At 37.4% G+C, this 16627-nt stretch overlaps 3 protein-coding genes across 4 annotated transcripts; 1 reads left to right on the top strand and 2 right to left on the bottom strand.

Annotated features, from left to right (window-relative positions):
• Positions 1–162: 162 nt before the first annotated feature.
• LOC106173842 (uncharacterized) lies at positions 163–3474 on the bottom strand. The gene is made up of 5 exons (XM_013555132.2): positions 3332–3474; positions 2014–2743; positions 1482–1573; positions 882–1018; positions 163–688 (listed from the first exon to the last, which is right to left on the bottom strand). The coding sequence occupies exons 1-5, from the start codon at positions 3377–3379 to the stop codon at positions 307–309; spliced, it is 1389 nt and encodes a 462-aa protein (XP_013410586.1). The 5' UTR covers positions 3380–3474; the 3' UTR covers positions 163–306.
• Positions 3475–3601: 127 nt separating this feature from the next.
• Positions 3602–5722, top strand: LOC106173916 (5-formyltetrahydrofolate cyclo-ligase). The gene is made up of 3 exons (XM_013555253.2): positions 3602–3760; positions 4174–4429; positions 4704–5722. Exons 1-3 carry the CDS (start codon positions 3644–3646, stop codon positions 4931–4933), a joined length of 603 nt encoding a protein of 200 aa, XP_013410707.2. The 5' UTR covers positions 3602–3643; the 3' UTR covers positions 4934–5722.
• Positions 5723–6664: 942 nt separating this feature from the next.
• On the bottom strand, positions 6665–12826 carry LOC106173860 (uncharacterized). Of its 2 annotated transcripts, none has more exons than XM_013555149.2 (3): positions 12579–12826; positions 9752–10516; positions 6665–7494 (listed from the first exon to the last, which is right to left on the bottom strand). In XM_013555149.2, exons 1-3 carry the CDS (start codon positions 12660–12662, stop codon positions 7315–7317), a joined length of 1029 nt encoding a protein of 342 aa, XP_013410603.2. In that variant the 5' UTR covers positions 12663–12826; the 3' UTR covers positions 6665–7314. The 2 variants fall into 2 exon arrangements, with proteins under 2 accessions (XP_013410603.2, XP_013410604.2); XM_013555150.2 differs by lacking the exon at positions 12579–12826 and adding an exon at positions 10611–10758.
• Positions 12827–16627: the final 3801 nt, after the last annotated feature.

Below are 16627 nucleotides of genomic sequence, written 5' to 3'. Positions count from 1 at the left end.
GGGAGGAGGGACTTGAGAGTTAGCAAAATTTACGTTTCATAAACTTAAGCAAAAATATATTTGAAATCAAAAGATTGCACCAGTCCATGGTACAAATACCACACACACTGTATTAAATTCTGCCCAACCTGTCACATATTCTCAATGTCAAGCAAACATATCTAACCAAACTTATAATTTTATTGCCACAGACAAAGCTTCTTCAATGTCAATGCCTGACATAATTCCACAAATGCTCTTTTTCGCTGATTACAAATGAAACACAAAGTTGATCAACAGCCTTAAATGAAAGCACAATGAGTATCATCAGTCAATGGATTCCCCCTCCTCAATGTCAATGCTAATTTCCGGCTCGGCCACATCTTCATTCTCCATATTTATACCAGACACTTCCGTGATCTGACTTTCCATGTTGCTAACCTCAGTTTTCTTTTTCTCTTGCACTTCTTTGTGTTTTCTGAGTAATGATTCAAAGTCTTTTATTTCATCGTCACTTTCATCCCTGTCTTCATCCATTTCATTGTCTGGATCACAGTGCATAAAACGTGGATTGTCACTCCCACTGTAGTCTTTTCTGTCACTAGTCTTTTCCTCCAAATTGGTTTCGTGTCCTTTAGCATCCATGGTTCTCAAACCAATTTCCATTCTTCTCCGGGCTTCCTCTGCCTTCCTTCTTCTTTTACGTCTCCTACAAACAATCATATTATTAACACAGTACATATGAAACATAAATGCTTGCACATAAAGGAAAATGTCATAACTAGTCTATCCAGTTCTTCCACTGCAAGAAGCTGGCAAATTTTTACATAAAGTTCACCAGTTAATGCCATTTCACAATTCGTAAATTATTTGCAAAACCTGGCAGCTTCAAAGGGACTTACTTTGCCTCTTTTTGTTTTTCTTTGTCATACATAAATGATTCGATAAAGATGTCTTTCAAATGGTCCTTGGTGACACTTGGGTCCGCCTTCAGCAGCTGTAGATAGACGCCCCCTGGTGTTCTTCTTCTGGAACCGTCCTGGAAACGACATACACCACACCATCTTCATTAGATATAGTTCTTCTCTTGTATGTTATATGTAACTGATATTTACAGCTCAGCCTCATGCAATATATATTCATTTCTTTCCATGAAGTACAAATTTAAACTGAATCATTCGCATTCTTGTTTTTCTTTTGAGAGGTATCAGTGTACCATGAAAATCAGACTCCCCTAAAAGGTGACTCCCCAGTCAGATTTTCATACTGAAATTTTGACTCCGGGAGTCAGATTTTTATGTTACACTGGCACACACCTAACTGCTGAATGTGTTCAGTATCTTTGGTATCATTCACCATTTTTGTCTATTCAAAAATGTACTTGCAAGTTGCATTGTAATAGTAAATAAAGTACAGGACAATATAATCATATATTTACCATCTATCATAATCATACATTTACTATCTATTCAGGTCAAAAACATCAAGAACAAAATACTTACATTGATCCATAATCCCCCAGCATCCTCCACATCTTCAGTCTCATACAGTAACTGAATGGCCTTCTTCACACCCACCACTTTTACCACGCGCTCTGAAATATACACACACAGCTACTTCATATGTACTTGGAGTCAAAGATTGAGTCACGAGCCTTAATCTCAAATGACATCTTGGTCTCTCAAGATTATCTGACACACATATACACTTCTGTGCTTGATATAGCATTTATAGTGTAAGAAAAAGCTAAAACTGTTTCTTTTACTGAAAAGTGACAATAATTTGTACATTTTTAAAGGAGTTCACTAATGCACTACTCGTACAATCATCTTCACTCACATTACTGTTCAATATGATGGATAATAAGGCAGAAATATCACTTTTAAAAGTAGTGGTCTATTCTCCATGATACAAAATGAGAGATACATTTATGTATCTTATTAATTTTGAAACCAGCTCCTTAGCATATTATATATATATTCATCTATATGTAGTAAACAAAAAAAATGTGGATCGCAACTGAAAAGTTCATACCCATCAACTCCTTCTTTGGTTCATTTAAAGCCACCGTAATAGCACTGACAACTTTTTCCTCTGGATCATCTTCCGTCACCTTGATGTGATCCCTTGATTTGTGTTTATCATGAGAAAAAGATCCTAGTCTATCTCTGATAGGTCTCTTTCTTTTCCTGTCAATGCCTGTCCTTGACTGCATGTTTTTTTCCAAAGCAGAGTGATCTGTCTGGAGTACCTGATCAAACGGATCATTGGACACTACTGTCCCATCATCCCCAGCTTCAATGATAGGTCTGTGGTCTTCTGCAGCTTTTGTGTAGTCATAAGTTTCCACGCTCCTGTCACTTTTCAAGTCTGTTTTACTTTGATCAACACCAAACCCTCCCAAACCTTGGCTGAGAGTTTGTTCCTGTAGCACACTCCCCCAAATGTTATTTCTGTGTTTCTGCTTGGACATCATTCCTACCCAACTTGGCTGACTTTTGTTCAAAAGTGGGTTCTGAAATGTAGCACTTGGTTGAAAGTCCATTCCGTGGCCATTTTTGTCAGACTGTCTGCTCTTTTTTCTTTTAAACAACAATTCGTCATCATCTTCCTCTCGTTCGCTATCACTGCTGTCCTCTGAGCTGGACAGAGTGAGCTTCCCAGTGGACCTGTAGTTAGGGACAGGGTGTCTGCTGCCCCAGGCCCCTCTGTTCTCAATGCTGTCTGAAGGCTTGGTCACATCAGTACGGTGGAGGTCATCATTCTAGAAAAAATGGCAGTGAAAATTAATGACAGCAAATTAATCATGCAGTGGTACTGGGTACATTTATAAACACATATAGACACAAAGTGTGATGCTACTAGTATATTGTAAATGAATTTAATATAATGCTAGAACATTTATAAATATTAGACTCATCATTCTGTAACAAAAGAATTTTATTGAAATGGTAGATATGCTGTACCCCAGTAACATTGTACCTTCAAATGTGCAGTTAGTAAATACTAACTTATACAATATACTAGTAGCAGTGTATATTTTTGTAAAGAAGATACTGCAGTAGGTGTACATAAGCATGGAGGCCCCATGACAGGTTTCTCGTGAATTTATCAGAGGTTATTCGGGAAAGACTTGTAGCCCCTTTGTTAGCATAGCGCAATGGTGCTATACTCTATACTGTACTGTGTACTTGTATTTTTATGTATATACATTTTGAAATTTAAAAAGCAAAAGCAAATTGTGCGTTGTTAAAATACATATGATAGCGCTTTGATATCTTAATTTTACTATGATAAAATGTTCTCTTTGTTTCCACCAGTGGACTACATCATCAATATTTTTTGTCTTAACCTGCTCTTCATCTGACTCCAGCAATTCCCCTTCTTCAAAGTCCTCCATTCTATTCCGCCAAATCAGGGTGAACTGAGAAGTAAAAAGTGAAACAAATAACCTCCGCGTAGAATTTCATCAAGAGAAGAAGGTATCAAGGTTAACGTTATGGTTTTACGTTAATCATTATATCGAAAAAAAGAATATTTTAACACGTCATATTTAAATGTTCACAAGGAAATGGAAATGTTTGCACACATTCAGTGTTAAAATAAAGAAGCCTCAAAGTAAAAACACTTGCATTGACCCAGTTTCCACTTGACCTAATTTCCAATGGCTTCCACGAGTATCAGAGCTGCGAAAAATGCACTGCGTAAAGAAATTAAAAAGAAAATCGCATGCCTGTCAGACGAGGAGAAAAAGAGGCAATCTGAAATAGTGACGAGAAAGGTATTAAGTAAGAGGTCTTTGGTGTTAACAACCGCTTCTTAATTTGGTATTTGGAACTTCAGCCTGAGCACAGTAACTGTTGTCTAGTTGGCTGCACCAGCCATTGCCAGTATAAACTGGATAGCCTAGCAATCAAACAATAGACAAGGATGCTCCAAGTAGCCTCGTTGCATGACACACCCAATAAAAAATGATTGAATAAATAAATAAATAAATAAATTTATTGAATCTTACAAAGGTCCATCAAATAAAAGTTGAAGTCAAGCGAATTTCTTGGAATTGATAAATCTTAATTTGTAGGATTTAATAAAATTTTTATGGCTTCTATTTTTTAGGGGGTCATCCTTTACTCATTTATTGGCAAGTAAGCATATTTTATCTCACTCAAAGTATAAATGGTTCTAATTTTCCAGCTTTTCCAAATGCCTCAGTACCAGTCCAGCCAACGTGTCTCCGTGTTTCTTAACATGCATGATGAAATACACACTTTGCCAATCGTGAAGAATCTTTTAGAAAACAATAAAAAGTGTTACATCCCACGCTACATTGGCACCACCATGGACATGGTAAGACTGCTGTCTCTCCAGGACTATGAAGATCTGCCAGTGACATCGTGGAAGATTAAACAGCCTGCAGATGACGAGCAAAGGGAGGATGCCATCACAACTGGTTAGCTCATTTTTACATGTAATTTTTATAAACAATGATTTGAATAATTGTAAACTGCCACCTTGTATTTATTTATTATTTTATTTTATCGTGATTTAATCAGAGGTAAAAGTATGAGATGTGAATGATTAAAATGTTTCAAGTCTACATAAATTCTATATCTCATTAAGAAGTACTTTTTGATTGATTCATTATTTAAATAATGAATCATGTAATTGCCTTTGAATTTGCATTATAAAAAAACAGTTATAAAATGCCAATTTTTTACATCCAGGTGGATTAGATTTGATCTTGGTCCCAGGCCTTAGCTTCACAAAAGATGGAGATCGCCTCGGGAGAGGCAAGGGCTACTATGATACCTACCTGTCTCGCTGTGAAAAAGACACAAACAAGAAACCATACACTATAGCTCTTGCCTACAAGGAGCAGGTGCTTGAAAGTGTGCCAACAAATGAACTGGATTTTAGGATAGATACAGTGCTTTATGAAGACAGTACAGCATGAAAGGCATTACAATTCACTAAGCTTTTTATTTTCAGGGAGCAGGGTAATTTATCAAGCTTTTAAATATTTGATATGCATATAATACTACCAAACAGAATATATCAGTTTTAGATGTTTTTTAAATGATATTCAATTGATTTCCATGCACTAAGTTGTTATTAACCATAACTGTAAGTAAATTATGATAATAAAGATGAATACATTATAAATACATTAGATATATTAAACTTAATTTTAGAAATTCCAAGCTTTAGCACATTTTATCCATAATTAAATGTTTTATAGTTTTTGTCAATAGAATACTTTTTGAAGTGAAACTGTTGGCCACAAAACACAATCATTCTGAATAATTGCTATGCTCATTGTATTATCTTATATGCTGGTAGTATGTTTGATTATTCTGGACTTGATGCCCTCAGCTGGTACGAAATGGTATCAAATTGTGTAATTATAATAAATGGCCAGCATCTGTGATGCCAACTATGTTGTGTAATAATACCAATAACCTAAATTTTGTATGTGTTTCAATGCTGCTGGTTTCCATATATATATATATATATATATATATATATATATATATATATATATATATATATATATAAAGGTGATTTGTGCATCATGCTATTTTCTGACTAGTTCATTGATATTTTTTTCAAGCAGTAAGAATTATAAATTGTATACTATAATAATGGAGGTGGTGTATTGTAACAAACATTGATGAAATACATGTTCTTATTAGTATAGAAGGGTGTGGGAGAATTGCAAAGAAAATGAACATATTTCATAATATGCCCGATTGTAGAGAATTTTTATGGGTTTTGGTTGGATTTTGAGTTCGATTACATTGTCCTTTGCAGCATGAAGAGCAGCTGGTTATTTTCCCAGCGAGACTGCCGCAGATGTAGTTGACCAAATTAACATGATGCTGATGTTTCAAATCTGTCGTTTATGATCATCTATATTTGTTCTGTGTATACTGTAAGACAGCTGCTGCTGCCGTGTAATCAATCAGTGTAAGATACTGCTGATGGACTGAAGTGTAGAAGAGTCCTCTCTCTCTCTCTCTCTCTCTCTCTCTCTGACATTTTCGTTGTCAGAGGCGATGGCATTCATGGCACCTTTATCACACGGGTACATTTATCATCAGTGTAGGCCAACTTGGGATATCTGTCCTCGTCTTTGTGTTTTTCATTTTGAACGAATTGCAACTGACCCGATGTCAGGTTTGACTTCGTTAAATGATTTGTTTCCTAGAAGTAACGTAGTCGCGTGTAGTGTAGCATTGTTTTATTATACCAGTAGGATAGTTAAAGGCGTGTCATTTCCTTTTTTCCCAAAAACAAAATTTTATATGCTCATTTCTATTTTTAGACGTCAATGTTCGTGACACATTGAACAATTTGACCTCAAATGACAAAACATGGCATTAATTACCACATACTACAACTACTCGCAATTAAGCCTCTCATTCCGGGGCAAGTGCAACAAATATAGATATGCTTTTTCGAGGAAGCTATTTTGAAATAATCACGATTACGCAAAAGCGGCGTTTTGATGTTTATATTATGGAGTTTAGATAATGAATCCTTTGATTTTTAGAATGCAATCATATTCTTCAAAACGTACTGGTGCTGATATATATATATAAAGAGTAGCTACGCCCTTAAAGTGGGTTTCAATATTTTCAAAGTAAACGGTACGTGTATAAATGTAAGTTAAAAACCCTTATCTTTATTACCAATTCACCTTTATTGCAAATGTCACTTTGACAAGCTGTCTACCCTGCATTGGTATCAAAAATATATTTCTTTATAAATTGGTGATGGGTGGAGCATGTATTTTAATTGTATTTGTTCAACTAGCTCTTCTAAGTTCATAACATATTGAAGTTATAAACAATACATGCCGACTACATCGATATGCAAGCTATGTACAGTAAGCTGGGTAAGTTGATGTATCGTTCGTAGAACAGAAAAATATTAAAATGAACAATATTAACAGTGAGTTCGCTTCTTGGGACTCGCTCCTCGCAGTCAGCCAATACATTGATAAACGGTGCGTAAGGGGCCAATCAGAATGAGAGGAGCCGAGTGCTAACTGGTCCACGGCCTAAATATGGCGGACTTACATGTAATGGTCTCTTCGCTTCTCACCTCGAGTCGTCCCCGAAGAGATTTAATTACTATGCCCCTGCAGGGACGACGCGTTGGGAGGCGTGACAGAGGCGGAGAGACCATTACAGGATTAAGCGGTCTTCCTTCATGTCTGAATTGGGAATTATGCGGTCTCCCTTCCTTTCCATATTTAGGCCGTGGACAAGCAATCGGCTTTTCGAATTCTGAATGGTCTCTAAGAACCAGACTTTAGTGGGCCTGAAAGCTTTATCTGTACGGGGAACCAAAGTAAACTCCAAGACCGACCCCGACAGCCACAAGTACGATGAATGCTACTATCAACGTTGTTATTCTGCAGATTTTCTTCTTCCTTTCTTTGGCCATTTCTTTCTTGATAAGTGCGTCGTAGCCGTCGAATATCGGGTTGTTCAGGTCGTCAAGTGTCATCTGAAAATTCAAAGCACCATTTACATAGTTACAAAAACGCGCTGAAAACGTTACGCGCACACACGCACACACACATACAAACAGCTATAAATACTTCGAGGAAACAAGAATGTAGCTTGTTACTTGTTTAACTTTTACTAACCCTAAGTAGACATAAAATGTTAGTTATGCAGGTGCAGATCCAGAAGGAAGGGGGGGGGGGCGGCCAGTGCCCCTCCCGGAGCTTAAGAAGTACCTGCTCGCGAAGGGACACAAAACGGAAAAAATGCCATCACTGTGCCTTACACATTATAGTTAAAGTCTACTGTTTTATATATCTCACTTCGTTCGGCAACTTTTTAAAATCCATTTCCCCCCCCCCCCTCCCCGTATCCCCTGCACCCCTTCCCTAACAAAATTCTGGTCATGCCTGTGGTGATAGGATCAGTGATGGATTGTTAACACAGAAGAAAGCGGTATGCAGGGCGAAGTTCTAAGATAACTGTGTGTTACACATGACTGTATCATCAAGTTGCTGATATCATGTGATATGATATGTAAGGCGGGGCTAAAGGGCGTGCACCAAACCCCAGCAATTAGAGATGCTCAAGGTACCCGTTCCCAGTCTGGACACTAATATAATTAGCACAAATAGCAGCAAAGAAAAGGGTATCTATTGTCCAATTTTATACTACTTTTACATAGAGATGTTTGGATGCAAGATGTTTGTTGGTATGGAATATGCCGAGGGGCGGTTTTCAGCTGGGTTTTCGATTTTTTTTACTTCAAAGCTTAATGTCACTAATTCAAGACACTTATTATAATCTAGGACTCACCAAACAACCAAACTTGTTTGGTGGGTCCTAGCCCCAAATTACTTTTTGCATATTTTTTATTAATCTCCAGCCATTAAAAGTGCCCGTATCCGATATCGCATTGTATAATTTTGTTTGTAACATAATTTAATTATTTAATTAGACGTGTTATTCATAGTTATATAAAGACTCTCTCCCAAAAACAAAATAGCTAACTCTGAAACCTCACAAGAAATATATAAATAAATGGCTTTGAAAACTAGTACCGTGGGCATTTAAGTGGAAAAGATAAAGTAGAAAGATACTGTTCAGTTGTGTAACAACTAGAACAAGTACAATTTACTGAGTCACAATTTTCTTGAAAAAAATTCATATCAGAACCAAACAATATGGTTTCTCCCTAGAATAAGCCTGGTAACAGGTAATTACGCCGAATCGTAGAAGAAGGCAGTTTACAACGTTTACAAAATTACCCCTATAATAATACTTTCTACCAGATGTCAGCTACGTGATGACGTCAATTACGTGCAATGACTCTCTCTGGACAGAAAATTTCACAGAAATAGCCAGGGAAATATCTGTGAACATCAAATGAAAAATCAATCTGTGGCCCTGCTAAACGGTACATCGTGATCATTTGAACGCTTTCGTGAAAAGAACATGTCGCTGGCATGTAGTTCCCGGTACCATGAGTAAAGGTATTTCTCTTTAATATCCCTGAAATCTGGACCTCCATGGGTTGGGGTGGGCCCTTCATAGCTTAAGGTACTCTGTGCGCGTTTGAAAATTCTCTACATATGTATGTCGTCTACTTATAATTCCCAATTCAGACTATAAAACTATAAAACCCCTCCAATAAAAAAGTACCTGGCGTGGATAGTTCCTCCTGAAATGTACAGGAGGACATGGCGTTCTAAACGCTCTAAATGACTGGCCAGTTACTTAGAACTAAGTTATTAGATTAAAATGGAATAAAACTTCGAATCTAAGAGCAAGGACGGGTCGAGCAATGACTTGTGAGTAGGAGAAATTGCATTTTTCACCCAAGGAAAAATATAATTTATATTTATAATTTTGGCAGGCAACCCCATATAGAGTACCCTTTACGTGTTTTACCATGGTGCACGTATTTGAAGTTCGGAGATTTGCGCCTGCTCAGTTAAACACACTTATAGTACCTGGGGTTTTATACTATTTTTATTATTATTTTAGTATGCTGAAAGGTAAGGCGTAGCTGAAACTAACAGTTGAGAGTGGACATTAAATCTTGACTGAACAAACAGTGATTTTCTTTTCATAATCTGCATCAAATAGAATTATCTGAATAAGTAAATGTCAACGTGAAATCAAAGCAAAAGTAATAAAATGGATTTGAAAAAAAAATGATCATTTCAGTCATTCTATGTTTATACCGACTAAAGATTCAAAAGTGAATTTAAATCAGATATGGCGCGACAATTTACCTGAACTGCGCCATTGCTGACTGATTCGTCTGCATCACGTTGAACCTCGGGACTCCAACTTCCTCTTTTTCCATTGATACCGTTAGAATGGTTGACCATATACCCTTCCAACTTCTCAAGTTCGTCATCATCCACAAAAATAGGATTTACCTTAACTCCTTCGCTACAAGAAATTCTCTTTCCATAAATATCTTTTAAATCAATTTGCATCTTAACTTGCATGTTCAACTGTGATTGGTTGTTGACGCCATGTTCATTGTCCAGTGTACCGCGAGTGAAGGAGACTGATTTCCTGTCCAGAGAATTCTGAGATTCTCCAGACAAATAGGAGGAGGAGCGAAGATACTCGGATACGCTGGAATCCCTCTTGCGGTATATTCCATGCGACGGGGATTTATTTACAATGACGTTCTCTAGGGACCAATTGCTATCACTGAATGTGTGATCAGTCTCTTCTGTCTTCTCTTTTTTATTCGGTCCCTTTTCCGACGTAAAATTATGGTCATTACTTGCAATAACTATAGGTCCATCTGCTGGCTTTACGCCAAGACCTACCGCGTTGGCATCGCCATTGGCAAGTACCGTTTGAGTCTTAATCTCCTCATCTTGTTCTGTTTCTGAGAAATCATCTTGGAGTGACATCTGTACCGTGATGTCAGACTGGTCCGGTCGTTTTGCTTCATCCTCTTCATCCTCAACGAACGCTGGGTTGACCCTGACGAAACCATCGCGTGCCAACGCCCCACCTCCATTGAAAGACGCTGTCTGGAAAGAGAAATGGAGAAATGAATGACAAAACGACCGATAGTATTGTGACTCAAGGAAATAGCTAGTTCAAAAGGAGAGGAGCTGTACTCACCATCTAGATTGTGTACGCTTCATAGCGTTGAAAAACAACCTGACAATACCAAACTGAGTTGACAAAGAAAACCAGCGACAACATTCTTCTGAGTTTAATGTTTTGAGATAGCATATTGTTTGCAGAGGAGAGAACAGGTATACTGATGTGGAACGCGCCCCGTTTTCATATGTAGGTTGATAAGGAAAACCAACATGATCTGACAGCTTAGCTAACATGTGTGGTCCCATGTGTGACTTAATTCAAGGTATCGAAGGCATGCTAAGCTGACCCTACATAACAGGAATATCATCTACACCTTATCACGTGATATAATACCGACTCTGTTTATTTGATGAGATTTTAGTTTAACACGAGTTGGACGTAAGGAGAACTAATTAGATAAGGGACTTGGACGTTTAGGCTTAAGCCGAGTCAAAGCAACTAGACTGCCCAGTTTAAATATTTGAATGATATATAATAATATGTAAAATGAAGATATATGTAACGACCACGAAAATGTGAATTTTTGACCCTAACTTTGGTATTGGGTTCTTAATTCATATCATTAAGGAGATGTAAGGTCTGCAAACAAGACATCAGTCTTCTGGAACAGAGTGGGCCGGGTGTGCGGTATATGGTAGCCGATGTCAAAGCCAAAATGAGCAAAGGAAACTATTGTTGATCTTTGTTAATTAAATGATTGGACTGATTTTCTTACTAAGTTTACCAATTCATATACTAGTGATCTAATTTGATATGTAAAAGTAGAAACGTTCAGTCTTTTTGCTCATACTAAGCTGACAGAGAGCAGGCTGGCCATGCCTGCTGTCATGTGGTGGTCACCAACTGCCCCTTAGTGCGGCAACATCAAAGGCTACAGAGATTAACCCTTGCTGAAAATAGCACTTCCTAGAAAATACCCCGTCGACCTCCCTGATACGCTTTATATGAAATAAATAACCGTTATAATTATCAAACGGCATCCACCTGAGAAGGCGTATTCTACACATGCAGGCGGCGTTGATTTATGAGCATTCAGTGGAGTTATCTTCAATAAGGCAGCGAAGGTTTAATTACAACGGGAAACTAATGAAAACCTGGCTATGTTAGTTTTCCCAAGCGATTTGTAGCGACAATAATTCTCGTGGCTTTTTCATCTGCAGATTGCAGCATTCAGGAACGGATCTATTCATTAAAATCCCAAATATAAAAACAAATATGCCACGAGTCCAGAAATCTACATTTTCTGAAACATTACACTGGAATCAGCTGTGGCATAAGCGTTATTTCCCTTAGCAATGTAACTTCATTAATGACATGCCTGATTTTTTAGATTTTGCTCTGATTGAGTACCTGAACTGTAAATTCATCGGTTCTATTCATTATTGACAGGTTCGCCATAGCAGCCTTTTCAATTATTAAAATAATGACAGAAACTGAAACAATGAATACGATTTATTTGATATTCAGGACGCTATCACGACACGGCAAAATTATTTTACTTGTTCATATCTTGTGCCGAGGTTAACATTGGCAGCACTATACAGATATAGCTCCCAGGAGATGTCAGTTTTAATACTAATTGAGGCAATAACAGTAATCACGTAGCACACCGCGCCTTTGGCGAGGCTCTCAAACCAGTCGTTGTTATGAATAATAAGAAGAGCAACAGCAATGGGAATAAGGAAACGAGCAGCTGACATATAGCCATAACAATATGTGTAGACTTTTGACATGTAAATTATATGCCATTTTCATACATTACTTGGAAAGTATAAATGTCAAGCGACGTCTGTGAAGTGAAGGCAAGCCTTGAGTAAAGTACAAGTCCCCTAAAACAGTCTACGAACTTGTTATACAAACAAAGTTACAACATGGAACATATGATCTCACTTGGTCCTTTTTTAATACGAATTAATTATTTACGACGAGGTTCAATATATTCAGAACCATGTAAAAAGGCTTACGTTTAATTGTTTTTATTACCTTACTTATCCCTGGCTTGTCGTTCACTGGAAATGATTGGGCCTTCTCTGCTTTCGATGGTTTGTACGCTTTCCTTCCACGCATCGCTTAATATTCCATCTTCCATTTAACGATGACATATATGGATGTACCTTGCTGGTGCTGTTACAATATACAACTTCCAGCTCTCTTATATTCTATATTTCCTATTGACCAGCATATGTGTCAGTATTCCGTAAATGTGAACACAGAGCTGAGATGTGACTCAGCCTCAGATAGATGCTGGTTTTGACGAGGTATTGATTATGTTAGGGAGGCGCGTGTCGCAGAGAATATCATACAAACATCTGGCTAGCGCCGCGCAGTACCTGGTGAACGGAAATATTACCTGCCGCTCGGGGTTTGTTGAAGTGCCGGTGTATTATGTCCGACGCGATAAAAGTAGATATTGTCGAATTTTAAAATAAACAGCGCGATCAAGTTTTCTCCTTTCGGAGCTCCCCTTATTGTTGGTAAGAACAATGCAAGCTGTTACACCTGCCAACTCGCTGGCTTGTGTTCAAGCGATAGTTGAGACATATGGAAAGCTCGATTTCTAAATTAGATATCCGCAATGAGAGGGAATCGTTCTTCATTTTCAAATATTTTGAAGACAATAATTGGAAGACTTTGGTCCTCATTTAGACAGGCACATACGATAGGCCTCTCTCGGAAATACTGATACCCTACTTCCATATTACGTGACACAAACTGTATTCGTATTACACTGTATATCAATTCCTTCCACTGATTTGTATTTGTTTGTACTCATCTTTGTAGAAGTAGGCTACTAATAGATTATGGGTGGTGCCAACTTTGGGCAGGTGTTTACTGTTGTCGTAAGTATTTTTCCCAATTTATAAACAAATATCTCGTACAATAACTTGATGCCAAATTGGACTCGACCGAATTGTATATTAAGGTTAAATAATTACAAGTAACTAGGTAATGTCAATAGTATTAAGGCCCGGTCACATCTAGCGTAAAAGAGATACGTATGAGTATCGTATGGAGAATCGTTTACACGCACAACAAGAAGACAACCTTTTTCCAGCGTATGAGAATTAACGTTTCAGCAGCGTAGAAATAGCGTACTGGAAGCATATTTACACCGTATAACGTGCGTTTGTATACCGTATAAGAAATAAAGGTGATCCGTCGTAAGTGTAACGTATATGCACCTAATATCAACGTATGCGTAACGTATGAGCACCGTATATCAGCGTATAAGTAACATGCATAACTTTTGATAAGTGTACATACAAGCGTTTCTTAAGCATATATGAGCGTTTGAGCACCGTATATAAGTGTATGCTTAATGTTTATCAGGGTATGAGTAACGTATGGGTAGCGTGCTTCTGTGTGTTGGAAGTTATGGAGTCCAAACTGAATCAAATCCAACTGGTAGTGGTACTGGAAATATCCTCTCCATCGCGGATGTGATGAAAGTGTGCACTCTTTTTTACCACAAATAACAATGCGTTTGTCATGCGTTCATCATGCGTCAGGTAAACGGAAAAATGCACTCAGCATAGGTATATATACGCAAAGGATATGTAAATATAAGGCAGACATACGTTGACATATCATTATTAGAAACAGGTCCCATACGCTAATTGATCGTCAGTGTTGCGTTCCATATACTTAGCGTCAGTCTAGCATATTCGTTGCATGTTCAGGGTATCCCTAACGAAGGAGTAACGTATTGGTATTTCAAACGCTGAACATTTCTGAACATACTCCGAATCGTACTCCTTCTGTGTAAGTAAGCGTACACCAAAGTTTGCATGCGTATGCTAATCGTATACGGCGTAATAACAACGAACCCACTGCGTTTATCTACGTATTTCATATTTTAGTAGGGTGACAGTGCCAAATTTTTTGGTCCGTTTAGGTAACGTTTAGGTTATGATATTGACATTTATACATTTCATTTTTGGTTTTAGCAACATTTTTATATAGTTCATTTTTGGGTTAAATCATAATAAAAGCTGGTGAAACTGGCCCTCTCTTTGAGAAAGTAAAAAGTCTCCATTTGATCCACATTCTATCAACGAAGCTTCTGTGGCTCCGTGGTAGCTCTGCCACCTTGGACACAATTAGACACTTACAGGCGGGTTCGAATCTCATGATTGTCAAGTTAATTTTTTTTCTCGAAATAATTTCTAAAAATTGCGTTTGATTACTATAAGAGGAAACTCGTACGTATGGAGGTTGGGCGGTTAAGACACGGCGCACTCGGTAGCGTGCTTGGTTGCATAAACTCAGCAAACCATGGTAACGGCAAGTAACGAGCTCAAAACCCAGATGACGCATGTCAGTTCACCACAACAACGAGCAGGCAATCGAAAACGAATGTAGACTCTCGTGTGTCCGAGCAAGTTATCTTTTGCATAAAAAACCGTTATAGCTTATAATTAATGATCTATTTTGACCACAAATTATTGCTTGTCATTATCATTAAGTCTGCGTCGTCAATTATATTTCATTTCACTACTTTAAAAGTCTTTTAAATGATACTTGGTTAAATGATACTTGGTTTAGAATAAGTGATCTAATCGATTTGACAACAACTTGTTGCTGGTCATTATCTTAATGTCTCCCTTTCTCTTCACTTTAAAGTCTTTAAAGGACAATGTTCATGTAAAAATCCATTTCTCGAATTTTGAAGATACAGCACTCAATCTATACACTAGAGGTATGTTTTAATCGATCCCCGCCATTTAAAAATTATAAAAACAATCTATTAGTAGAAAAAAAGCGTTTTAGTAAACCTCACCTCAATATGCAAAAATGAAGCAACAGATCTGGGTCACGTGGTACTGTGACGACAATCACGATAAAGGTCTATGAGACTCAACTGAGCTGCAAGTGCATACAGACGGAGAAGTTAAGGAAAGTTGTGTTGAACAGAGTTGAGGAATTTTCGTTATGCCTCGGTGTGTTGCCGTGGGATTCACCAAAATTGCAGCTCTCGTTGACAATCTTTCTTTGTCTGTGACGGTCTTCCGTGACTTACTTACTAACTTCGGTGACAATAGTTGCGATGCTCTAGATCATGGTCACCTCAGGTGGTTTAGATCATATCAAGAGCTGGTAGTCTTTCAGATTAACTGTCATCAGTTGGCAAACTTACTGATTGCTGATGCATTTTAAATGCATTGTAGTTGACCAAAAGCTCGTTTACAACAAACCTGTTAATATGCACCGCTGCAATTCCCAAGCCAGGTAATAACAGGTATGAAACTCGTCTTGGTGGGCTTTCATATTTTTCAATATATCTCATTTATTTCATGGGGTTATTTTATTGGTATTTGTAAATGACGTTAAATATCAATACTTAAACAATTAAGTTCAAACACGGTCGCGAACATTAATAAAAGAAATTGCTCTCAGGGTATCTTGAAGCTTCCGTGGAAGAAAACGTGTTGAGGAAAAACAGGAAAAAGAGCGTTTTATTAAAGAAAAAATGGGAACTGCTATAATAAAATGGTTCGTTATCCTAATTCGCTTATGCTTTGAGGATTTGTTTCTGAAGATTATTTCATCTGAAATATTAAAGAATTTAAAAGATTGATTATTTTATAACTTGAAACGCAAATTCTGCGTCAGTACGCAATTTTTTTTTTTGCAAATTTGTAAGCTTATAACAACGTGCTATAAAGATCTACTCAAGAAAAAAATTTGCTTGGGTAAAATTGAGTACGGAATGAACTGGAGACACTTGGCTTGTCATTAAGTTTACACGAAAATATGTCAGGTAACTTTATACTGTCTTTGAAAGAGTAAAGATTGAAAGATAATTTTAGACAAACTTTGACGGGGGAAATACCTACAAAGAGTAATGGGCTATTTCGCCAACATCTTGTTGAAAATTTTACACTGCAATTCTATTCAAATAAGCTAAGGAACTAATTGCCAAATTAATACTCTCATCACATAACAGGGGGGTAACCAGACCTGCAAAAAGTGTACGCACATATTTAAAAAGATTACAAGCACATACAGCAAAATGTAGACTTACGCAAAAC

The sequence above is a fragment of the Lingula anatina genome, chromosome 1, assembly GCF_051362555.1.
Source record: "Lingula anatina isolate TDL-2025a chromosome 1, LinAna3.0, whole genome shotgun sequence".
Lineage (NCBI taxonomy): Eukaryota > Metazoa > Brachiopoda > Lingulata > Lingulida > Lingulidae > Lingula > Lingula anatina.
The sequence above is the reverse complement of the archived record's forward strand: the minus strand, read 5'-3'. Positions and strand labels throughout refer to the sequence as shown.